Source organism: Budorcas taxicolor, chromosome 1 (assembly GCF_023091745.1).
Source record: "Budorcas taxicolor isolate Tak-1 chromosome 1, Takin1.1, whole genome shotgun sequence".
Classification (NCBI taxonomy): Eukaryota; Metazoa; Chordata; class Mammalia; order Artiodactyla; family Bovidae; genus Budorcas; species Budorcas taxicolor.
In genome coordinates, this window is record NC_068910.1 from 75,105,099 (window position 1) to 75,131,064 (window position 25,966).

General features: G+C 43.2%; 1 protein-coding gene across 5 annotated transcripts in view; it reads left to right on the forward strand.

Moving 5' to 3' along the window:
• APP (amyloid beta precursor protein) overlaps positions 1-23,502 on the forward strand; it is a 312,932-nt gene extending 289,430 nt beyond the window's left edge. For 2 of the 5 annotated variants that reach the window (XM_052648149.1, XM_052648158.1), the window contains 4 exons: positions 231-284; positions 6,853-6,953; positions 10,282-10,428; positions 22,278-23,501. In XM_052648149.1, coding sequence (XP_052504109.1) covers positions 231-284; positions 6,853-6,953; positions 10,282-10,428; positions 22,278-22,379 — 404 coding nt within the window. In that variant the 3' untranslated portion in view covers positions 22,380-23,501. Of the gene's footprint in view, positions 1-230; positions 285-6,852; positions 6,954-10,281; positions 10,429-22,277 lie in introns of all 5 variants that reach the window. The other 3 variants (XM_052648132.1, XM_052648165.1, XM_052648141.1) reach the window with 3 other exon arrangements.
• The last annotated feature ends 2,464 nt before the right edge of the window (positions 23,503-25,966 follow it).

The following is a 25,966-nucleotide window of genomic DNA, read 5'->3' on the forward strand; positions in this document are numbered from 1 at the left end:
CTGGTGAGTGCTTTTATTGGAAAACTTAAGGAGCAGGATTGGCACGTCAATAGCGATAAGCCTTTTGAAGTGGTACCCCTCCCATCCTTGATGCTCGAGATTAACTGTGGTTCTTTTCTAGCTGCTCCTTTTTTTATATATGCTTTTTTCCCTGCGCTGTGTTCAGGAGCCACAACTTAACCATCTCGATTTGTCGTTTGCTTTCTGTGTGTCTTGCTTCCTGTACCCAGTCGAGCCTGTTGACGCCCGCCCTGCTGCCGACCGAGGACTCACCACTCGACCAGGTATAACCCGGGTACCCTCCTCCCACCGTGTCCAGCGCTTAGGCAGACGCAGCCCTTTTCTCTGGGGTCAGTCCCTCCGCATTGCAAGGTTGGAGAAGCAGGATGTGAAAGGACCGTGGAAAACACACTTTAAAACTCTCCCTTGTTTTTCCTTACACTTCATTTCCCAAGTTCCCAATTAGGTGATTTTTTTTTTTTTTTTAATTCTTTCTGAGCGTTCCTTTTGAAACAATGAGAAGGAGCCCTTCCAAAGCTTGGGATTTTTTTTTCCTTTTTTAAGTGGAGAGGGTTCTAGAGACCCTATCTTTCCTCGAAAAATGGAAACCTACACAGAGGTAGACTCCAGCTGGTGGCGACCTGGTTACTTCTAGGAGCATCTCGTTTCTTCCTTTCTTGTTTGGTATCCGGATGCTCCGTTTCTAACTGAACTGGGCTCAAACTTCAGTTCTTGTTAGACGTGTCTTCCTAAAAATAGCAGAATTATAATATCTTTAGAGCCCAGAAATATTTTCATTTTATCTTTTGTGGCTTGTATATAGTTATTCTTGATGAGTGTCTAAAACACAGCAGAAATCCCATGCCTAATTTTCCATACAAGTCCTTTATTTTTTATGCTACTTTAAATTCCCATTAACACTAGTATGGACACTTCTCTTTTTTTGTAATTTCCTGAACGTTAAGAAGAAACACGTTTTCACCTTTGTTCTGTGTTGAGCCTAGGTCTTAAATTTACTTTTACACACAACAAAAGCATATACATGCCTGGTTTTGACCCCATGCACAACCTCACCCAGTTGATAGCACCATTGCTTTCAGTGGATCAGAGAGAGGAGAGAAGTTAACTAAACTGGCAAATCTCTATATATATTTTGGGAAGATTTTACTCCCAAGAGTGCAACCCTACCCATATTTTCCCTCTGTATCCTCATAACGTCCCCTGCAGTAATCTCGGAACAGGGTGTTAACCTCACAGGGACATGTTAATGCTAGGAGGTTGTTGACCTCTGATCCCCTGTTCAGATGCAGCCAGAATCAGGCCCCTGCCCCTCTTTCCTCCAGCTCAGGTTCAGGTTGCATCTGCCTCCAGCCACTGTCACTGAGAAGTTCAGAGTCTGCCTGTGGCTTCTTCGTGCCTCTGCAGTGTAATTAACAGGGCATCAGGGATGGTGGAGTGACTGATCTTGACAGCCGATCTTGATTCTATGATCCCTTTCTGTAGGGCTTTTCAGAGACATAAATTACAGTAAGTCAGGCACAGCTTCAGCTCGCCTAACATCTTCCTTATTGCCCGTGTCACACAAGTGAATTTCAAGAAATAGGCAATTGACACATCCCCAGCCTGCTCAGCCCACTGCTAGGACTCAAGGCTGAGGGTTGGTTCCGTTCTAACTGCATCTGAGACCGGCTCAGGTTGATCCTTTGCCTTGGGCCATTTTTTCATGGCACTTCCTACTTTATTTTTAAAGGAAGAGATGCTTCTCAGCCACAAGCATACAGTGTGAATTAGAAGCACTCACTCAATACATTTTATGAAGTTGCTATATTGGGCACACAGGGCCATTATGTTCCTACTGAAATACCCAGGAAGAGGTAACACCACCAAAGTCTTTTTTTTTTAAACATGAAATGGACTTTTCCATACATTCTTAAATGAAAGCAATTTGTTTTAAGAGTTAGAGGATACATAGAGATGGGAAGAAGCCTTTTCTAAAGTCCCCATTGTGACATTGGCAATACTCCTTTTATTTTATGAAGACCCCTTAGCTGCTTTGGAGGGTTGAAAGAATTGAAGTGATAAGGTCCTTGCTCTTAGGAACTTGAAGTAGCATAGAAGAACCATACTCTGCATATTTAGAAAGATGAGATGGAATTAGAAAGACAGGGAAATTCAAAGCAACAGAAAGTGTAAACCACCTTGTGATGTTTGGAATGTGAGCAGGTGGGCCATTAACCGAGGGGTGCATTGCTGGAGATGAACTTCGGGATGGGTTTTGAAAGGTTTGGAGCACATCCATTTGCAAAGAGGAGAAGAGTTCTGCATGGATGAGAGAGTGACCCAGGCCAGTCTTCCTTGCTTACACTGTTGTAAAACTTGAGTTCCGCCAGGAGAGGGCCATAGATGGGAAAGAGTTCTCAGAGAGAAAGTAAGGGAGACTCTAACTCAGGTATGTTTCTGAATAACTTTATCTGCTGCGTGTGTATTAATACACATATGCCCTGTGTATTTTGCACTTGTAATGAGTCTTTTGGACCCGTGAATCAATTTTCCCCCCACGTTTTCTATTGAATAGCATTAGTTTTGGTTCTTCATCATCACATTTTCTAAGACCACATGCTTGAATCTACTGTGCCAAATTGTATTGTTTTTCTTCCTGAACTTAGAAGACCCTTCCAAGATTGTCCCATCATGTCATTCAACCGATGGCATGTTTTTTACACAATCACTGTTGTCACTTGGAAACAAGTAGAGAAAGGGCTTTTGTATAATCACAGCTGAGGAAAAGGACTTCTCCTTGACTTTCATATCTGAAATACCAGGACACAGTAACTTCTAGAATGTAATGTCACAGAGGGAAACCATAATATCAGTAGTGATTTCTGGGGACAGTGACTTTATAGCTACTCCACTAGGCTTACTTCCTGAAAGAAAAAGACTCTGAAGGACGAGTTACACCATTTGACCAGAATAAAGAAGATAAATAGAGACATACCTCACTTTATTGCACTTTACAGTTATTGCATTTTTTTTACAAACTGAAGGTTTGTGGCAACCCTGAGATAAGCAAGCTCCATTTTTCCAGTAGCATTTGCTCAACTCGTGTCTCTAGGTCACTGTTTGGTACCTCTCAGGTTATTTCGAACTTCTTTATTATCATTATATCATGGTGATCTGTGATAATCATCTTTGATGTTACTATTGCAAGAAGATTACAACTCGATGAAGGCTTAGATGATGGGTAGCCTTTTTTGGCAATAAAGTATTTTTAATTAAGGTACACACATTGTTTTTAAGAAATAGACTACAGTGCAGTGCACACATAACCTTTATATGTACTGGGAAGCCAAAAAATGTGTATGACTCACTTTATTGCAATATTTACTTTATTGCGATGGTCTGAAACTAAACCCCCAATGTCTCAGAGGTATGTTTCCACTATAATTTAACCACCCTTCTCCAGTCCTAATAAAGAAAACCAGATCCTTTGAGAAAGCTTCTGCAGATGAACAGCAGGCTATTCCTGACTCACCATGACTTAGAGAACAAGAGTCCCAGCAGGGCTTAGAGCAGAATCAGAGCAACTCAGGGATTGCAGAGGGTAAACCTGCAAGCAAAGGTCCATGTGATTTATGTACATCTTCTTAAATCATCACATCTCACAAGACACAGTTTCAGCTTTTATTATCAACGATATTTCCCTGGTGAAAGCTTATTAGTTTTTCCCCTTTAAATGAGATTTGCTTAATGAAAGGCTCTTCGGTGACTGACTATACACGCTGTACAAAAAATGAACTCTTTTTTCTGCTGAAAGTCCTGCAAGCTGTTGTGCCATAATTAATTATCTGTTGTTCCGACTTACTGCGTGAATTTGGAAATTTTTTGACCATTGAAAATACTCTTGGTATCCTTTCAGGAAGAGTGTGGGTTTTTAAAATCTTGAATGAAGAGCTAGCTCATTCTTTACCTTTTTATAATGTGGTTATTCTGTCTCACAAGTCTTGAAGGAAAGAGTATTCAAGACAGTTTTCTTAACATCTCAGAAATACAGCTTTAACTGTTGCATTGTTAGATCCTGATGACAGAAAGAGGTAAGGTATAAAGAAATGACTTTAGTTCAAAAAGACCTCAGATTTAAAAGGGTTTGTAGAAAGAGAAAAATGTACAACTAATGAGGGATAAACAAGCATTAGTGTCACAGCCGAATAAAAACTTGTATCAGGAAGATTAGAGATCAGAGTAAGATGAAATTTATTAGAAAGTGCTGATCATTTTAAGGCAGGAACATAAATGAGAATGGAGAGCCTTACAGTTCTTGCAACAGGGTTAGGGGTCAGGGACGGTCAGTGTGCTGAGCGGACCAGTTAAAAGATGAGAGAAGGAGAAAGTGTCCCGCTTTGATGGTGCTTCTGTCTTTCATGTGTATACTGAAGAGAATGGTCTTTTGTTAAAAGGAAATCAAAGCCCTAGAAAGATGAAGATGAGAAAAGAAGGCACTAGTCCTTTGTAATGGGCTTCCCAGGTGGCGCAGTGGTAAAGAACCCACCTGCCAGTGCGGGAAACACAGGAGACGTGGGTTTGATCCCTGGGTCAGGAAGATTCCCTTGGAGAAGGAAATAGCAACCCACTCCAGTATTCCTGCCTGAAAAAAATCCCGTGGACAGAGGAGCCTGGCAGGCTGCAGTCCATGGGATTGCAAAGAGACACACCTGAGCACACAGTCTTTTGTGATAGCTATCTATTACTATATAATAAATAACCCCATAACTTAGCAACTTAAAAATAAACATTTCTCTTCTTATAATGAATTTCAAGGATCTCAGGCATGGCTTAGCTGGATGCTTAAGGCTCAAGGTCTCTCAGGAGGTTGCAGTCAAGACATCTGTCAGAGCTGCATGCATCTAAGGGCTTGAGGTTCGGCTGGGCTGGTCAGGTTTTTTTCCATGATGGTTCACTCACGTGGCACTTGGCAGGAGACCTCGGTGCCTGCCCGTGTGAGTCTTTTTAATAGGACTGCTTGAGTGTCCTCACAACATGGCAGCCAGCTTTCCTCAGACCAAGTGATCTGAGAGATTACAAAGGAAGCTGTCCTTTCAGTCCAGCCTCAAGTCATCCAGCACCACTTTTGCTACATTCTGTTCATCAGAAGCAGGTCTCTATATCAGGGCTACACACAAGGGAATTAAGTCCCACCTCTTGATGCTAAGAGTATCTATAATTAGTGGCTATATTTTTAAACTGCCACACTTCTCTACCCAAGTGTAAGTCCCTAGGACCCAGGTAAATCACAGGCTAGGAGAACTTGAGGGCAAGATCATAGAACCGCTCTCACTGATCTTTGTGGATTAGCAAGACCCGGGAAGACAGGAATAAGAAAAACATAGTTCTGATGAGAAGACAGCATCACAGGCTGCTCCGGATGGAGACTGACATCGATCTAGGGTCCATCTTTGAATAGGTTGTTAAGTGGAAGCTCTTTGAGCAATTGGCCAAGGAATCAGTGATATGTCACGACCAGCATGAGCTCCCTGGATCCTGTCAAACTGTCCCCTTGTCTCTTTTGTATAGAGTGTGCTGTTAGACTGGCCCTTCATATGCTGTGGACATTGCTTTTCGCTTTTAACAAGATGTGTGACAGGGTTCACAGCACCTTGTAGACAAGATTGTGAGAGAGATAGGCCAAAAGCAAGAAATTAGGTCCCATGGGAGCTGAAGGAACTTGGAGCCCAAGTAGGAGAAAAATCAGCAGGAACGTGACATCTCTTCTTGAGTTTCTGATCTGTTCAAGGCTATTGTGCAGAAGGGAGGTTCAGGCTTGTTCTGTGTTGAAAAAAGAGTGGAAGTTACAAGGAAACTGATTTTGGCTTAGTGTAAGAAACACCATTCTAGTAGACAGAGCTGTCTGAAAATGCAGGCAAACTGATCTATTCCTCTCTTTTCAAGTAGAGCTGAGAGTTTACCCCTGGGTGGGAAAGCAGAAAACAGGTGATTTTGGAAGCCATTCTCATCCTAAAATTCAGACTTTTGATATTTAAATGCTACAACATGTAAATCATATTTATACTGTACTCTTTCAGTTTGGGTTTTAAAACTTAGTTTGTGTTTTGTTTTTAAACTTCAAATTATCAGAAAAATTAAATTCATGATAACAATTAGTGTAAGGATCATATAGTAATTTATAAAGAAGCATTAGTACGGTAGAAATTGTCTTAGTCCCACAGAAACATTTTTCAAAAATTACATACTGCAGTTCTTTATTCAGCAGATGAACCAGTTACATTTTGTATTAATATTTGCAACTAAATCACTTTACTAAATAAATGATACAATTTTTACAGAGCTTCACTGCATAGATGCATGAGCATAATTTATTTGTAATAGGAACAAAGTCCCAAAGTAGCAGTTTTGTTCTACCAAGTAATTAATGCTCATTTTTAAAGCCTTTTATTACTTTTCCTGAAGGAAAGAGACACATTATAGGCTAAACTATAAGCCCCTAAACCAAGCCAGCATATTCTAGGAACAAATCCTTGCCACCCTCCCAACTAGCATTTAACTTCTATTTTTCCCCATTAAGAAAAAAAATTATAGCATGTGCTTAAAGGCAATAGAAGCCTTAAGTTCAAATTTCTTTAATCTTTAATTTCTTTTTGTTGAAAAAAGGTAGTGATTACGGATTTAAATATAGGGTGTCATTTTTCTTGAAGAAAGTCGTTAATCTATTTTTGTCTAACTTTAGGCTTAGAGGAAGTTTCTGGTAGGCTTTGTGTTGTAATGATATTGTTTATAGATAAAACAAATGGACTGGCCTGTGTGTTTTGATTATGGTACAATGCTTATGGTGTGATACAGGTTCGGGATTAACAAACATCAAGACGGAAGAGATCTCTGAAGTGAAGATGGATGCAGAATTCCGACATGATTCAGGATATGAAGTTCATCATCAGAAATTGGTAGGTGGCAGCCTGGATGGGGAGGGGAATTTGGGGGAGAATGGATCATGTATGTGTATGGCTGAGTCCCTTCGCTGTTTACCTGAAACTATCACAACATTGTTAATTGGCTATATCCCAATACAAAATAAAAAGTTAAAAAATAAATAAAAATTGGTAGGTGAAAAAATAAATGATACAGATGAACTTACAAAGCAGAAACAGACTCACAGACTTAGAGAATGAACTTGTGGGATGACATGTGCATACAGCTATCTTTAAGATGGATAACCAACACGGTCCTACTGCAGAGCCCAGGAGACTCTGCTCTGTGTTGTGTGGCAGCCTGGATGGGAGGGGAGTTTGGGCCTTCGCTGTTTACCTGAAACTATCACAACATTGTTAATTGGCTATATCCCAATACAAAATAGAAAGTTAAAAAAATAATTAAAAATTGGTAGGTGGCATAATCTACCTCTTCCGGCCACTCTGTCTTGCCAAGTGACTCGCATTCCTCCTGGGCCAGAAATCCAGTTAAGGAAAAGATTAAAACAAAAATAACATGCTTGCCTATAGGCTCATCATGAAAATAGGAAGAAAAGAAAAAGAGGCCCTTTAAGATGGTAGTTCTTAGTGTATGAAATGGTTATATAGCACCACCGACTCAATGGACATGAATTTGAGCAAATGCCAGGAGATAGTGGAGAACAGAGGAGCCTGGTGTGCTACAGTCGACGGGGTCACAGAGAGTTGGACACGACTTAGTGACTGAACAACAACGAAAATAGGTCTAGAAAGCAGTTAAACTCACAAAGGACTTAAAATGGAATTAATTTCTAGTCTAGCAACCATTTTAATTTACTTCCTGTCTGTTTTCTAGGACAGCAGCCTTTTGGTATGTTTGTGTGAAGGATCAAAATCTCAAATAAACAGGTGCTAATACTACTTAGGTTCACAAAACAGCATTCCTGGCCGTTTGCTTAATTTCATGTTTGGAACTCTCTCCCTGGGTTTCTTCGCCTATCCCTTGCCAATCCTTCGGTCCCCTCCCCACCCTTTAAATTCTTCCTAAGGGACAGGACGTTTGGGACCTCTGGAGGTGGGTAGAAGGGGTGGATGAGCGCTGCCCCCAGCAGTGCTGTTCAGCAGAAGACTTGGGCAGGAAAGACAGTGGCTTCCTTTTCAGATACACTCACCCTTCCCCGCCCCCCCAAATGTTAGAATTGGAGTAAATAAAAAAACATCCATCATTTCCTTTAAGGTAATTACATAAAGCCCTTTACCAAAAGCCTCAGGTAAGTCAGTCCTTCGTGATGTTAGGGTTCCTCCCATCTTAAGAGTAAGTCCAGTGAGTAGCTTGAATTAATAATGGAAACAATTTGACTGCACATTCAGTAGTGAATAAAGGTGGTAGTAAAATTCTGAAAGCAGTAATAATCCTTGAGAAGGACGCTCTTAGGCACTTTATTTTTGTTTCTCTTTGTATAAGTGTATGTGTCCTTTTTCCTTTCAAGGGAAACTGTCTTTCCAATATTTGTGAATAAAATTTATAAATCCAAGTATTAAACTCCGACAGAAGCACCTGTAAAGTATGATGCATGCCTCTTTTCACTGTAAACGACCAGGGCAAATCCAAAACTGACTTGCAACTCAGATTTGCATCTTAACTCCCATAATCTGTTCGGTTAAAGCACACTGAACTCTTTGAAGCATGGTTTTCCTTGGCAGGTTAATCCAGTGTCAGTTATTATAGAATCAGGGTCACTCTTGATCTGGGTGATGCTGAAGAGGTTAATAAAAAAAACCTGGGAATTCTGCTCAAGAGTTGGATGCTGGTGGGGCAGAGAGCTGAAGATGAATGTGTGGCTTTGCGTTTTCTGGTGCCTGTCATGAAAACCCATCTCCGCAATTACACGAACTCCTGTAATGTGACAGTGACTAATGCTGGCAGCAGCAATTATGAGAATCAGCTCCCTCTACTGAACTAGTTGATAAGATAATGTACTATAATTAGTGCGATGAATATTACAAAATTACAGTATTTTCTTAAAGACACAGGAAGATGTCCAGACTTACACACATTTCTGATTACCTCATACTTGTATCATTAGCTAATTAATGATTTGTTCTTTACAAATATGTTGAGGGAGTATATTTGTTTAGAAAGGAGCATAATTATGAACAGTTTCTAGTTTTGTTGCAGATAAACCATGAATAAAAGTCTTCCAAATTTGCTTTATTTGCTGCATCTCATGTTGCCTTTGCAGATTGCTAGGATGTCAGTTCTAGTTTTGACTGTCATTTTACTATCTTGAGATTATATCGAAAGAATTATTTAGGGAGCTATTTTTATTAATTTATACAGCAAACGTGGTATATATTCTGTAGTAATGAAACCAGATGATCTGGCTTAAGAGCATCTCCTTACATAAAAGATGATAAAAGTTGCTGTGTGCTTTTATAATTCCGTTCAAGTAAAGATGAAAAATAATGACTCGCTTTTACAAACAGTATGAAGGAATGTAGTATAATAAATTTATCACTGAATAAATTTCTTCTTCACAGTATTCTCTAAATTCTTTTCATGTTTAACTCAAATAAACATCAAGACTAAAACATTTTTAGTTGGGTTGCCAGAAACATCATAGTAAGAAAGCACATGTCAGTGTGTGGCTATTAAAATTCTTATCTTGTTGCCAACTGCTGCTTCTCTTTGAAATAAGTGCCTTATAAGCATATGATGCTTCTCAAGGTTAATTAGTGTCTTGCAGAATTATTGTGGCTTAAAGTAGGTAACAAGATGCCTTTTTTCTTCTGTTTAATGCCTTTGTCTTAGAATGCATGTTCCTGTGAATTGAAAATGTCCTTCTAAGAAAACGACGGCGTCTGTGGTTTGGAGAAGTACCTAAGGCGTAGCTGTCGTGCATCAGGTCTCCCAGTTTAAACCTGCTGTGACTGGGAAGATACTGACCTCCTTTCATAATCATGAACCGTGCCTTTCCAGTTTCTGATAGATCTAAGAGCTGCCCTCCCCCACTTAACAGCATGTCCACCTATCATAGGGTTTCAGATCCTTGCAGGCTGCTATTTGCCTTCCTAAAGACATATTGGGGGGAGGGGGAGGCCATTCCAGGACTGAGGAAGGCACGTGGTACATTATTCTACAAACTGAAGACATCATTTTTAGTCAGGATTATTCGGCTTTTTTTCAAGTGTGCACCGAATAATGTGAGTGACCAACAATTCAAACTTATGGCATAAAATGTAGACTGGATATACTGAAACTTTTCACATTCCTCATCCATATATCTCCCATAGTTACAGTCCTTTTTCTTGATTTGCTTTCAAGGTGTTCTTTGCAGAAGATGTGGGTTCCAACAAAGGTGCCATCATTGGGCTCATGGTGGGCGGTGTTGTCATAGCAACAGTGATCGTCATCACCTTGGTGATGCTGAAGAAGAAACAGTACACATCCATCCATCATGGAGTGGTGGAGGTAAGTGAACCTGGCTGCCTGTTTGCAGCTGGGATAAAGGAACTCTTGCTTGATGTTAGAATCATCCAAGTATTTCTTCTTTGGAAAAACAATCCCATTCCTGCTCAAGTTGCAGCTGTTTTCTTGCTTCTGGTTTTTATTCATTCTGACTTATAACTACTGTGGTCAAGGCAATGGGGATATATGCTATCTCAGCTTCTTATTTTGTATTGAAATATCAAAATAATACTAAGGATAATGCCTGGCTTAAGGACATTGTGACTGCCATGAAACATTTTTTTTAAGTTACAAATAAAAAGAAGTAGAAGGCTGCTTTTTGTCGAAAAAAATTTTTTGACACATTTATTCCTGGATTTTTTTTTTCTTCTGACTATGCTGGGATCTTCCTTGTGCCAGCAAGCTCAGCAGTTGCAGTGTGTGGGCTCTCTAGGTGTGGCATGTGGGATCTTAGTTCCCCAACCAGGGACTAAGCCTGTGTCCCCTACACTAGAAGGTGGATTCTTAACCACTGGACCACCAGGCATGTCCCATTCCTGAACTTTTAAATAAATCATGTTACTTCTAACTCAAGCCAGGTGATAGTAAATAATTTTCAGTAACCAATCTTACCTTTAGAATTTCATAGAAAATCACATCGTACCCAAGGGCTGAACAACATATACAAAGTTAGTCAAGGTCATTAGCCTGCACTTGCACCTGAAATGTCTTAGTTTCAAGGTGTTAGTGCAGTGGCCCTGGAGATAGAGAGAAGACCCACAAAATGACAATTCCATTCCCTCGAGACTCTCCCAGCAGCCCAACCTGTGGGAAGTAGGAATATGTACAACACAGAGGTGGTAAGTTACACCAGCAAAATAGATTAAGCTGCAAGATTCAAATATGACTCCCTAAGCCCATGACGTAAAATAAAATGTACGAATACGTTCCTTATATGCATTTAAAATGCAGGTTGAGAAGAGGAGAACCTCATGGTTTATGTAGTTTTTAGGAAACTATTAAAGAAAGTGAAGTAATACATCTTCAGAAGTTAAGAATTGCTGGAGCCAAGAAAACGTCTCAAGGATCAATTAATTGATCTCATTTTATACATAAGAAAACAGACCCAGACAAAAGAAGTGTTCTTTCAATGTCAAAGTCAGTAGACCCAAGGTTAGAGTAGAGCTTCCTGGGTGGCATAGGGATAAAGAATCCGCCTGCCAATGCAGGAGACGCGGGAGACATGAGTTCAATCCCTGGGTCATCGGGAAGATCCCCTGGAGTAGGAAATGGCAACTCACCCCAGTATTCAGCCTGGAAAATCCCGTGGACAGAGGAGCCTGGTGGACTCCAGTCCATGGGTTCGCAAAGAGTAAGACACATCTGAGCAACTAAACAACAAACATACGGGTATTATGTACTGGGAATTAGGACTTTAGCATGGGAATCTGGGGAGGATACAGTCCGTATCAGAGCCCTGATGCTAGGCAATGAAACAAGGCATCTCGGAGCTGACTGCCATGATCGTGCTGAGACTTACTTACAAGGTACCAATTTCCAAGGACACGTTTCCCAGATCCCACCCCAGACCTTGGGAAACAGAATTTCTGAATAGGAGGCTAGAAATCTCAGTGTAGAAAATTTTCACAGCTGAATCAAACACACAGTCAGTTTTGAGAATCACTGATATATATTTAGTGTTAGCGCTCCTGCCTTTTATATGAAAAGTGAAAGTGTTAGTTGCTCAGTCATGTCTGGCTCTTTGCCACCCCATGGGCAGCCCACCAGGCTCCTCTGCCCATGGAATTCTCCAGGCAAGAATACTGGAGTCGGTTGCCATGCCCTTCTCCAGGGGATCTTCCTGACCCAGCGATCAAACATAAGTCTCCCAAATTGCAGGCTGATTCTTTACCATCTGAGCCACCAGGGAAGCCTTTTATATAATTATCTAAGCAAACCTTGGGCTTCCCAGGTGGCGCTAGTGGTAAAGAACCTGTCTGCCAGTGCAGGAAACATAAGAGATGTGGGTTCAATCCCTGGGTGAGAAAGATCCCCTGGAGAAGGGCATGGCAACTCACTCCAGTATTCTTGCCTGAAGAATCCCAAGAACAGAGGAGCCTGGTAGGCTACAGTTCATGGAGTCAAAAAGAGCCAGATGCAACTTAGCATGTACACTCATAGCTTCCTGGGGTTAAAAAACATTTTTTTTTTGATTAGTTAGCAGAAAAAGGTCTCCTCGGTTTTGGACTATTAGAGGAGTTGACACTTTAACACAGTTCTGAAAAAATGAATTAATTTTTAAGCCAGAAAGCATCCCTGTGGGAAGAGAAGTCCTTCAGCCCTTCTCTTGTCATTCATTTTGTTAGCTTAAGAGCAACTGGGAACCTCTGGACTGACTGCCCCACCTCCTTTGGTGTTTCTTTTCCTTATTTCTGCTCACCTCCTTCTTTTTGAAAGGAAGGATGTTGTGAAGAGCCCAGAAACCATCTCTTTCTCTCTGGAGAGGTCTTCCTTTCTCTCCAGTCCATAGATAACCCAAACCTTCGTCAAGCTCCGGGTTGAGTATTAGAAGAGATCTTCATCTAAGGCACTGGATACCATCCCAGCCCTCAGGAAGGTGATAGTCTAGCCAAATTCAGACACACAGAACTGTTACCCAGCCTGAGCACCCAGGCTGGCTCACCTGGCGGGGTGATGCAGCATAAAAGGGGGTTTCAACACCATTGCTCTCAGAGTATATGCTGAATCAAGTGATTCCCCCCACCCACATTTCTCTGCCTGTCTGAGTGGGCTTCTTCCCCTTAAGGACAGGGAAATAAGTTTATTGCCAGCTGGTTCAGTTCAGTTCAGTCTCTCAGTCGTGTCCGACTCTTTGCGACCCCATGAGCCGCAGCACGCCAGGCCTCCCTGTCCATCACCAACTCCTGGAGTTTACCCAAACTCATGTCCATTGAGCTGGTGATGCCATCCAACCAGCTCATCCTCTGTCGTCCCCTTCTCCTGCCCTCAATCTTTCCCAGCCTCAGGGTCTTTTCAAATGAATCAGTTCTTCGCATCAGGTGGCCAAAGTATTGGAGTTTCAGCTTCAACATCAGTCCCTCCAATGAACACCCAGGACTGATCTCCTTTAGGATGGACTGGTTGGATCTCCTTGCAGTCCAAGGGACTCTCAAGAGTCTTCTCCAACACCACAGTTCAAAAGCATCAATTCTTTGGTGCTCAGCTTTCTTTACAGTCCAACTCTCACATCCATACATGACTACTGGAAAAATCATAGCCTTGACTAGACAGCTAGTTAACCTGCTTCATTAATGAGTAACCTTATTTCACTAAGAACAAAAATGAGTGAATGGGTATCCCCAGACGGGTGGTCCTACGTCTGTCAGGACAAAATTCAGCCGTGGAGGAGAAACCCCAACAGAAGCTTTGGTCTGCAGGGACTCGCTCCTTCTCAGGGGAAGGGTTGCTGCAGCAGATCACAGAGATGAGGAAGTGAAGCACGCCTAGAGCTTTTATTCATAGAAACATTACCAGTTGGAGGTGAGCAGTCACTAGTTTTTGTTTTGCAAAACTAAGCAGTAAATATTGATTTAATGATTTGCTTCATCATGAAGCCAGGAATCCAGCCTGTATGTCGTTAGCCGTGGTTTCTCAGGGAGACGCCAGTGCTTCGCTGGTGCCTCCAGGAGTGACCAGACAGCTCTCTGTTACTCTGTTCCCCAGATTGCACACACCATCTCTGGTGGTTAATGATCCCAGCACCCACTGAATTACCCACCATTGTCCTGCCAGTGAGGTTCTGCAAATCCCACTGACCCCAGGTTCTGTTAGGAGCAGATGGGCCTTTTCTACACTCATGTCAGTTGACACTGAACATTTTCAAATGTATCTTGGCGCTCTCTCTTCTACACCTTCTGGACAGAGACTCCACCTTTAACAGGAAAGAAGTGGCATAAAGCCTCTTGATTGAAGAAATTTATAATTTTTTTTCACAAATCTGATAATTGGAACACCAGAGGTCTCCTATCCCCTGCCCCTAGTCATCTCTGATCTCAGTAAAAGGGTTCCTTATTTAGCTTTTTATGGAGCTACAGTGGATGACTCTTTTGAAGGAGTGTGCTGTCAGATTTGTGACGTTATAAAACTATGTCGCTGCGGGTCCTTTCTTCCTGGCAGAAAGTCAAGTTTTAGTGGAGGCATCTAGCAACCACCAACAGCAGGGGTGTAGAGCAGTCTGGCAGTTTGGAAAGGTTAAATGGGAAGCAACAGAAGAAAAAGTGAAGGAATGGGACTTCCTGGTAGTCCAGTGGCTGAGACTCCACACTCCCAATGCAGGGGGCCCTGGTTCAATGCCTGGGCAGGGAACTAGATCCCATGTGCTGCAACTAAGACCGGGGAAGCCAAATAAATATTAAAGAAAGAAAGAAAAATCGAAGGTAGACTCAAAATCTGCAGGAGATTGGAAGCAAACAGCAGGAGTAGAAACTAGAAGGCCAAAGGAAAGCATCAGCATGGCAGGCGAGTTCCGGGATGTGCCTGAAAAATTACTTGATGTAGGCAATAAATATAACTAAGCTACTTAGGGAAATAAGGAAATGTGATTATGAAAATGACCATCTATACAGTAGAAAACCAACATAGCGAGGTTACTAAAAGCGATAAATGATTAACTTGGAAACCATTGCTGTTCTCTGAGTGTGTACCTTCCTTCCCAGGTTCCTGGTGTTCTCACACTCTGGTTATTTTACGTGCTGAGTTTATCCTATCCTCTATTATTTGTCCACCTGCGGTGCAAGCATGCTTAGTGGTGTCTGACTCTTTGCAACCCCATGGACTGTAGTCCACCAGGCTCCTCTGTCCATGGGATTTCCCAGGCAAAGAATACTGGAGTGGGCTGCCATTTCCTTCTCCAAGGGATCCTCCTGAACCTGCAACTTCTGCTGTGGCAGGGGGATTCTTTACCACTTAAGCCCCCTGGGAAGCCTTCGTCCACCTAGATGACCTGAAATGGTTAATCTTTACAGGCTGAGATTCTCTTGTTGGGCCTGACTCAGTGCCATGCATAAAGGGTCACCCATCAATACGCATCCTGCTGGTTGCCCTGCCGAATAAAATTAAAACAGGATGTTCACTGGCCCTCCTCCGAGCTTAAAGCACCTGCATGAGAGCCAAGACCCCCCCCACCCCCCCACCACCAAGCACGGGGAGTCTAGAAACTAAGGAGAGATCCAAATAGATTTTATGCCTACAGTCTAATAGTTAAGCTGTAAATTCCTCTGCACATAGTGAAGGAATAAGTGGCTTCAAAGAGTCGAATTCAGGGAGAGAGGGGTAGGAAGAGGGCATTAGCCAAACAGTAGTCAAAAGTTCTACTCAAGGTGGTGTTAGGACCAGATGGATTGAGCTCTTTGGGCTCAGCTCTCTACAGTGTACATGAAAATGAACATGTACACAGTAGAAAAACCAACATTTCAAGGTTACTAGATAAGATAAAAGGTCAGTAGCAGTGGCCCATGCAAGCCAAGCTGGGGTTCAGTGTAGAGAGTGTCCCAGGGTCCCTGAAGAAGCTGAAGACTTCAGATCAGTCATTGCTCCCAGAAAGTCCAAAGAAGGGGTGCTCGGAGGTGCTGTGCAGGTGGGATTTCATCTCAGCCAGTGACACCTGGTTCCTGCCTGGGGTGGGGGTGGGGAAAGAGGCAGGAGGGAGAATTCAGTCCCCTGCTGCATTGCTCTGTAATTCCTTCCCACTGGCTCCATCGTCCCCCAGCTCCACTTGAAAGGAAGTGATATTGAGGCCCCAGGGTCACGGTGGGCTGGCCCTCATGAGGTGGGTGGCCAGCAGCAGGGCTATGGCTGAGCCGTGAGTGACAGATGACTGAGCCCTGCAGGGCAGGAAGGCTCCCCCTGACTTCCTTCAGTGGTGGGTTTATCCATGGACCAGAGCACTCAGCATTCCACCTTTAGCTTTCGAGGAGCTGGGGATAAAAAGATGCCATCCACACTCCGTGGATGCCACGTTGTAAAGGTAATCGCTTCCCCTATAGCTCCAAGCCGCCCCACTGCAGGACTGGAGAAACATGAGCCACCCTCCCAGCGGCAGAGGGTCACAAGAATTAGCAAGTAGAAAGGAGGCTGGGTCCTGGGTGTTCTTTGGAAGGACTGATGCTAAAGCTGAAACTCCAGTACTTTGGCCACCTCATGTGAAGAGTTGACTCATCGGAAAAGACTCATGCTGGGAGGGATTGGGGGCAGGAGGAGAAGGGGACGACAGACGATGAGATGGCCGGGTGGCATCACCGACTCTATGGACGTGAGTTTGAGTGAACTCCAGGAGTTGGTGATGGACAGGGAGGCCTGGTGTGCTGCAATTCATGGGGTCTCAAAGAGTCAGACACGACTGAGCGACTGAACTGAGCTGAACTGAACTGAAGGAGGCTGGGAAAAGACAGGAAAGTTAGCTGCCTGACTCACATACCATCCTCTGAGCCTCGCATTTCTGGCTGTGCTCTGTTAAATAAGAGTTTGGCTTTGGCCTCCTAAGAGGAGATCGGCTGTTTAACTGTTGCCCTGACCCTGATGAGTGCAGCCACTGTGAGGGCTGACCTAGGTTCAGGTAAACTCGTATTAATGCAAATTTAATACCCCAGCAGTCAAGCAGCATTATGTTTCCTTCCGCACTCAGACACGTAGCAATGCCTGATCTCTGAGGCAAGATGCTTTTTAATCTCCACATTCTTTGAAATCTCGGTTAAGAGGTGGCACAGAGCAAAAAGATGCCCACGTTCTAACGTCTCAGGACTGCAGACAGGCTATTTCTCTGCAAGCAGATTCGGAGAGTGAGGGAAATCTCTCGTTACTGGTGCTGAGCTTTAATGACGGCGTTGTAACTTACAAGTTCCTGGTTAATGACATAACTGCCGATTAAAGCCCAGTGACCTCATTTGTTGAAAACAGAGCAGATCAAAGGAAGAGAAAGGGCTGGGCAAACATCTCTGATTATTCCCCCAGGGACAGCAATGTGGAGGATCCGTTGGCACGGTGTCCTCCCAGTGGAATTTTATGTCTGTTCCAGCTGCGTTGAGATTAGCCAAGGCAGTCATTCCAGCTCCCGCGCAGACTGAAAAGCCCATGAGGCGGAGTCATAAAGTAACCTTGGGGAAACCAGCTTATTCCAGTTTTATTGAGATATACTGATACATAACACTGTACCAGTTTTAAGTTTGCAACTTGATGATTTGATATATGCACATATCGTGAGGTGATTACCAAAATAAGTTTGGAAGTGAAAGTGAGTCGCTCAGTCGTGTCCAACTCTGCGATCCCATGAACTGTAAGCCTGCCACGATCCTCTTGGTCCATGGAATTCTCCAGGCAAGAATACTAGAGTTTAGTGAACAACTTTCATTTCACATAATTACAGGTTTTTTTCTTGTTATAAGAACTTTGAAGATCTATTCTTTTAAACAACTTTCAAATATACGACACAAAGTGTAGCACCACGTTTTTCCTCCTGGACCGATAAGGACAAACGCCAGAGAGCAGGTCTGTTGGTGCTAGGACATCATGTCGAGGGATGGAAGATGATTTCTATACTGTGACTGGAGCACACCAGCTAGTGAATAATGTGGACCAACAGAGTGCTGCAGTCACTGCGCAAACAGTAAGGAGGTTCCCCAAGAAACTGAACACAGAACTGTCATACAGCCCAGCAACTCCACTTGGGAATATGCATCCAAAGGAAATGAAATCAGTAGCTAGAAACGATATCTGTACTCCTGTGTTCAGCACAGCATTATTTACAATAACCAAGGCATGGGAACAAACTCAGTGCCAATTAGTGCATGAATGGATAAAGAAAATGTGATACACGTGACGGAATATGATTTAGCCATTAAAAGGAAGGAAATTCTGCCATTTGTGACAACACGGATGAGCCTTGAGGGTATTATGCTAAGCAAAATAAGCCAGACAGAGAAAAAGAAAAATAGTGTGAGACTTCACTTATATGAGAAATCTAAAAAAAAAACCTGAACTCAGGAGAACAGGTTGTTGCAAGGCCAAGCAAGTGGTATGGGTGGCTACTTCTTGGAAGACCTGACCTCCCTGGTGGCTTTTCAGGGAAGGGTTTTTAAAGACTGTGAGAGAGAAGGTCATAGGATGTCTGGTCAGCTTGTGGACATCCTTCTGTTGGCCGGTGGTGAGGTAGCCAGGTGGTATTTAGAGAATCAAGGTCACCAGTCCTCTGGTTCCAGCTAATTTAAGGTCTCCATGTGTGTGGTCAACAGGCAGTTGACTTCTTGCCTGTGCTGGTTTCAGTATCTGAGGGGAAAGTTATTTTTGTTTTAAAACAGTAATAACACAATTGTAAGTTTTCATGTATTCAGCAAAGAGATAAGTACTTCCTCTCTTCTGTGGACTGTTTGAGGTACAGCAGATATGCTAGAAACCTGAACATCTTCAGTTCAGTTCAGTTCAGTCGCTCAGTCGTGTCCGAGTCTACAACCCCATGAATCCCAGCACACCAGGCCTCCCTGTCCATCACCAACTCCTGGAGTTCACTCAGACTCACGTCCATCGAGTCCGTGATGCCATCCAGCCATCTCATCCTCTGTCGTCCCCTTCTCCTCCTGCCCCCAATCCCTCCCAGCATCAGAGTCTTTTTCAATGAGTCAACACTTCACATGAGGTGGCCAAAGTACTGGAGTTTCAGCTTTAGCATGATTCCTTCCAAAGAAATCCCAGGGCTGATCTCTTTCAGAATGGCTGATTGGATCTCCTTTCAGTCCAAGGGACTCTCAAGAGTCTTCTCCAACACCACAGTTCAAAAGCATTAATTCCTCGGCACTCAGCCTTCTTCACAGTCCAACTCTCACAGCCATACATGACCACAGGAAAAACCATAGCCTTGACTAGATGGACCAGCAAAGTAATAGTACTAGTCAGCAAAGTAATGTCTCTGCTTTGGAATATGCTATCTAGGTTGGTCATAACTTTTCTTCCGAGGAGTAAGCGTCTTTTAATTTCATGGCTGCAGTCACCATCTGCAGTGATTTTGGAGCCCCCAAAAATAAAGTCTGACACTGTGTCCACTGTTTCCCCATCTATTTCCCACGAAGTGATGGGACCAGATGCCATGATCTTTGTTTTCTGAATGTTGAGCTTTAAGCCAACTTTTTCACTCTCCACTTTCACTTTCATCAAGAGGTTTTTTAGTTCCTCTTCACTTTCTGCCATTAGGGTGGTGTCATCTGCGTATCTGAGGTTATTGATATTTCTCCCGGCAGTCTTGATTCCAGCTTGTGCTTCTTCCAGCCCAGCGTTTCTCATGATGTACTCTGTATATAAGTTAAATAAGCAGGGTGACAATATACAGCCTTGATATACTCCTTTTCCTATTTGGAACCAGTCTGTTCCATGTCCAGTTCTAACTGTTGCTTCTTGACCTGCATACAGATTTCTCAAGAGGCAGGTCAGGTGGTCTGGTATTCCCATATCTTTGAGAATTTTCCACAGTTGATTGTGATCCACACAGTCAAAGGCTTTGGCATAGTCAATAAAGCAGAAATAGATGTTTTTCTGGAACTCTCTTGCTTTTTTGCTGAACACCCTACCCCGTGCGAAACGTACATCTGGCTCGGCCTGCAGAGAGTAAGTGGAGCTGGCCCTGACAGAGACCCTGGGAGGACAAAACCAAGTTTACAACTCAAAGGACCCACCATATCAACAGAGGGCATCTGTTTAAATCTTTAGCCAGACGTACTTTTAGAATTTTAGTACTCAGTTAAAAATAATATGTGGAACAGTATGTTCTTTATCTTTTTTTTTTCCCGAAACCCACTTAGGTTTAATCAAGCAGAAATTGATCATTTAGGCACTGCCAGGAATGTGTAACACTTAGTACCAAGACGAAAATATAACTGATCCTACCTTCAAGATACCTACAGCCTCCTGGGGCGGGGAGAGAAAATGAACATCCCCTCCCAGAATTTCAATATCAAAGTAAAGGCAGAATGGAGTTAACAGTATTGTTGGGGGGTCAGACGGAGTGGAGGTACAGAAGTTTCCCTTTTGCTCTTATCAGTGGCAGGTGCAGGTTTTCTGGGAAGGAGACTCCTACGCCGGAAAACCTCACAGTTCCCTGTCAAGAGTGACTGTCTGACTCTCTCCCAATCCTCAGCCTCTCAGAGCTACCCCAGCCTGTTTTTTCCCTCATGCCCCTCCATGGATTTTAAACTGACACCAGGTGGTGGTTGTTTTCTGTTAGTCAATCCTAGAGCAAGATCTCCAGGTAGCACCCTCCCAAGGGGTTTGCACCATGTATTCTATGCAAATTGCATCCCTTTCCGGTCTCCTGGAGCTAGCAGCTTGGACTCCACTGTGCTTCATCGCTAAATGTTGTTCCTCATCTGTATTCACGTTGAAGTGTCCAGGATTCTGCCGTTACTGCACCCACTTTTATCTGAAGGAACCCATTAAAGGGAACAGACCCCAGAGAAAATATATTTGGATTTTCCCCCCTCACCTTAACTGATCAGGAAAGCTCCTTCCAAGAGCCATCTCTGCTTCTGTGTGCCTCTTTAGCATATTAAATTTGGTAAAAACGGGGACAAACTAAAACAAGGGTGCAGAGATACTCAGCGGTTCAGATTTTGAGTGTCAGTGAAAAGTGAAGTCGCTCAGTCGTGTCTAACTCTTTGGGACCCCGTGGGCTATAGCCTACCAGGCTCTTCCATCCATAGGATTTTCCAGGTAAGAATACTAGAGTGGGTTGCCATTTCTTTCTCCAGGGGATCTTCCCGACCCAGGGATTGAACTCCGGGTCTCCCACACTGGAGGCAAACGCTTTAACCGCTGAGCCACAAGCATACCTGCCTTGGTAGCTCAGACGGTAAAGTGTCTGCCTACAATGTGGGAGACCTAGGTTCAATCCCTGGGTCAGGAAGGTCTCCTGGAGAAGGAAATGGCAACCCACTCCTGTATTCTTGCCTGGAAAATCCTATGGATGGAAGAGCCTGGTTGGCTACAGTCCATGGAGTTGCAAAGAGTCAGACACAGCTGCTTAGCTAAATCTCTCTAATACTCGAACTTTTTTTTCTAGCTTGACACCACACTTTAAAACAGTCTTTCATGGAAGCCTTTTGTCCTTTCTTCAAGCCAACCGGGGAAGAGAATAATATTTATTGCCTTAAGCGTATCCAGTTACTACTAAGGGAGGGAAGCAACCAATGAGCACTGCATAAGGCAAGCCAGCCGGTCAAGGGTTTGAGCGCCACCTAGTGGCCAGATGGAGTGTCTGCGTAAGTGGTGGGCTCAGGCGTTGCTGAGTCGGTCAGTGGTGTCCGACTCTGCGACCCCATGGACCACACCACGCCAGGCTTCCCTGTCCCTCACTGTCTCCTAGAGTTTGCTCAGACTCATGTCCGCTGAGTCAGTGATGCCATCCAACCATCTCATCCTCTGTCGCCGCCTTCTCCTCTAGTAGTGTTAGTCGCTCAGTCGTGTCCAGCTGTTTGCAATCCCACAGACTGTAGCCCACCAGGCTCCTCTGTCCCTGGGATTCTCCAGGCAAGAATACCGGAGTGGGTTGCCATGCCCTCCTCCAGAGGATCTTCCCGACTCAGAAATCGACCCGGGTCTCTTGTATCGCAGGTGGATTCTTTACCATTTGAGCTCCAGGGAAGACCTCCTTCTCCTCTACTCTACGTCAGAGTGGAAAAGAAAGGACAATTTGTGGGTGTTCTGCAATCTTGGCTTAAAAAAAAGAAAAAGAGTACAGTGCACCTTATCTTTCTCTGGCTTCTCCGTGTGTGCTATTAAAAGATTGTTTTGTTTTGTTTTTGTTAAACTCATTTGTCCTCGTTCTTGCTCTGCAGGTTGACGCTGCTGTCACCCCAGAGGAGCGCCACCTCTCTAAAATGCAGCAGAATGGCTACGAAAACCCAACTTATAAGTTCTTTGAGCAGATGCAGAACTAGACCACCGCCGCAGCAGCCTCTGAAATCAGACAGCAAAACCATTGCTTCACTACCCATCGGTGTTCATTTAGAGAATAACGTGGAGAAAAGCAAACCCTTCTGTTTTATTATTTACTCATTATCGCCTTTCGACAGCTGTGCTGTAACACGAGTAGATGCCTGAACTTGAATTAATATACAAATCAGTAATGTATTCTCTCTCTTCACATTTCGGTCATTTCGGTCTCTACACTACATTATTAATGGGTTTTGTGTACTGTAAAGAATTTAGCTGTATCCAACTAGTGCATGAATAGATCCTCTCCTGATTATTTATCACGTAGCCCCTTAGCCAGTTGTATATTATCCTTGTGGTTTGTGACCCAACTAAGTCCTACTTTGAAACATGCTTTAAGAATCGATGGGGGAATGCTTTCTGTGAACGTGTGGGTTTAGCTGCTTCTCTTGCCTAAGTATTCTTTTCCTGATCACTATGCATTTTAAAGTTCAATGTTTTTATGTAATCCCAATGAGTTAGAGGAGTTTTTTTCCACAATTGCATTTTACTGTACAGATTGCTGCTTCTGCTATATGTGTGATATAGGAATTATGAGGATAGACATTTATTTCTTCGTGCCTGTTTTATGTGCACACATTAGGCATTGAGAATTGAAGCTTTTTTCGTCCATGTATCTTCAGATCTTTGATAAAGCAAAGAATCCCTGTTCATTGTAAGCACTTTCACGGGTTGGGGAGGGTGGGGGTGGGAGCGCTCTGCTGGTCTCAATTTACCAAGAATTCTCCCAAAAAACTTTTCTGCAGGATGATTGTACAGGATCATTGCGTATGACCATGATAGCTTTCTACACTGTATTACATAAATAAATTAAATAAAATGACTCTCGGCAAGAGTTTTCTTTGAAGGATGACTATGGACGTTAAATATTCAAAGTAATTTTGGATGGGGAAAAAGAGGTAGATTCAGGTTCTTTCACCCAGTCTAAAACCCTTTATTTATGATACCAAAAAGAGGTGAGAGTGGAAGGGACAGAATCAGGGAATGGGGAAGGCAAGCCTGGACAAACCCTTCAAGATTTGTCTTCAATTTGTATAAAATGGTGTTTTCATGTAAATAAATACGTTCTTGGAGGAGCGGCATTGTGCTGTCGTGAATGCTTCCATGGTAACCACCTTCTGCTCCTGAGTCATCGGAAGACTGATGAGAGCTTTCTGATGCAGGGTATCCACACCTGTTGTGTCTTAACAGTAAGTCCAAGCTGAAAACTAGGGCCAACAGGCATCTCTCAGCTTTAGTAAAATGCTTCCTAGACCCAACTCAGTCTTCACTTGGTCCAAACTACTTTGCTGCCATGTCTTGGTCCTCAGCTTTGTCCCCGTCTTAGTCCATTCATGCTACTATAATAAAATATTACAAGCCACTGGGTGGCTTACTCACAGAAATTTGGGATCAGGTGGGAAGTGGGAGGGAGGTTCACGAGGGAGGGGACATTTGTATACCTGTGGCTGATTCGTGTTGATGTATGGCAGAAACTAAACATTGCAAAGCAGTTAATCCTTTTTATTAAAAATTTATTTAAAAATAAATTTTTAAAAAGAGCTTAAAAAAATCAAATTTACTTCTCACAGTTCTGGAGGATAGAAGTCTGAGATCAAGGTGCCGGCATGGTCAGGTGAGTCCTCTTCAAGGTCGCAGAGGTCTTGCGTCCTCACGTGGTGGAAGGGGCTAGGACCTCTCTGGAGCCTCTCTTAGGAGGGCACTAATCCCATTCATGAATTCTCCACCCTCATGACCTAATCACCTCCCAATGCCATCGCAGTGAGCATCAGGACTTCAATGCGAAGTTTGGGAGAACACAGACATACAAACAGATTGTAACAGTTTCTAATAAAACATGAAGAGAAAAGTTCTAGGAAAATACAAGTTAAGACCAGCTGATCATTAGCGACTAAGCAGTATTCTCAGCCATCACACAGTTGATATTTTGCAGGGTGTAAGTCCTTGTTTGAAACATTGTAAGATGTTTCGGAGCATTCCTGGTCTCCATCCACTTCATGCCACCGTGTTGAGAAGCCCTCCTGCTGCAGCTAGAGAAAGCCTGAGCAAAAGCAGCCAAGACTCAGTGCAACCAAAGTTGTTAATTTTTTTGAATAGTCTATTTTTTTTTTTTAATGTCTCCAGATATCGTGAGATGTCCCTTACGAGGGACAAAACCATCCCACTTGAGAACCTCTGCTGCATGTCTATTTTAAAACAATGTCACATACACTGTACGTGATTTTTAATTGGAAAAGTCTGTGTGTGTGCTAAGTCACTTCAGTCCGACTCTGTGGGACCCCATGGACTGTAACCCGCCAGGCTCCTCTGTCCATGGAATTCCCCAGGCAAGAAGACTGGAGTGTGTTACATTTCCTTCTCCAGGGGATCTTCCTACCCAGGGACAGAACCTGAGTCTCATGTCTCCTGATTGGCAGGCAGGTTCTTCACCACTAGCACCAGTTGGGAGAAGCCTGGGTCACCGCTATTCCAAGTGTCCAAGAACAAGCTGACCCTGGTGGTGGTACTGTGCTGTACTTGAGAACAGGGGAGCATGAGAACCAACCAGCACCTTGTAGCCTTAGACGGCAGCCTTTTAAATGCTAAGCACAGAGAATTAATCAAAAGTGTTTTATCAGGCCAGTATGCAGTATGAGCGACTCAATTAAAACTCATCTGACCATGTCTTATTTTCAGGAGAACAAAACACTGATCTCCCTCTTGCAGTTGAGGGCAATTAGACGTGACTGCTATGTGAAGATGCTTAACGTGACAGTTTACATGTATAACCAACAGTTCCATTTCGCCTGACCCAGAGAGGTAGCGAACACGGGGAGATCGGTGCTAAGTCACTTCAGTCATGTCCACTCTTTGCGACTTGTGGACTGTAGCCCACCAAGCTCCTCTGTCCATGGAGTTACCCACACAAGAATACTGGAGTAGGTTGCCGTGTCCTCCTCTAGGGAATCTTCCCAAACCAGGGTTCGAACCCTTGTCTCTTACATCTCTGCATTGGCAGGCGGGTTCTTTACTACTAGAGCCACATGGGAAGCCCAAGTCCTAATATAACAGTAATGAAGCACAGTAATGAAATGAAACCAAACCTTTCCAAACATATGATGCTACTCCCAAGCCATCCTTTAATGCCCATAGTTGCACGCTTTAAGATTGATCATTTCAAAGCTAATGAAAAAATATATATACACATATATGTACACACAATTTTGTATCTGGAGAAGGAAATGGACATATATATAATTGTGGAGAAAAAGAATAAAGCTTTATAATCTTATTCTTCAAGTTAAGGTATAATGAAAGAATTCTCTGATGGTCCAGAGATTAATCAATAGGTAATTTAACTAAAGTGCTACAAAATAGAATTATAGTGGTAGTTGTCCAGGCCAAAGTTCAATGAGATTTTCAGGAAGTTTGGCCTGGCCAGTCTGATGGATAAAAAATGGCATCTCAATACAGTTTTCATTCATATTTATTTATTATGGGTGAAGTTGGAAATTATTTTGCTTGTTCGGTGGCCACTTTATATCTCTGAATT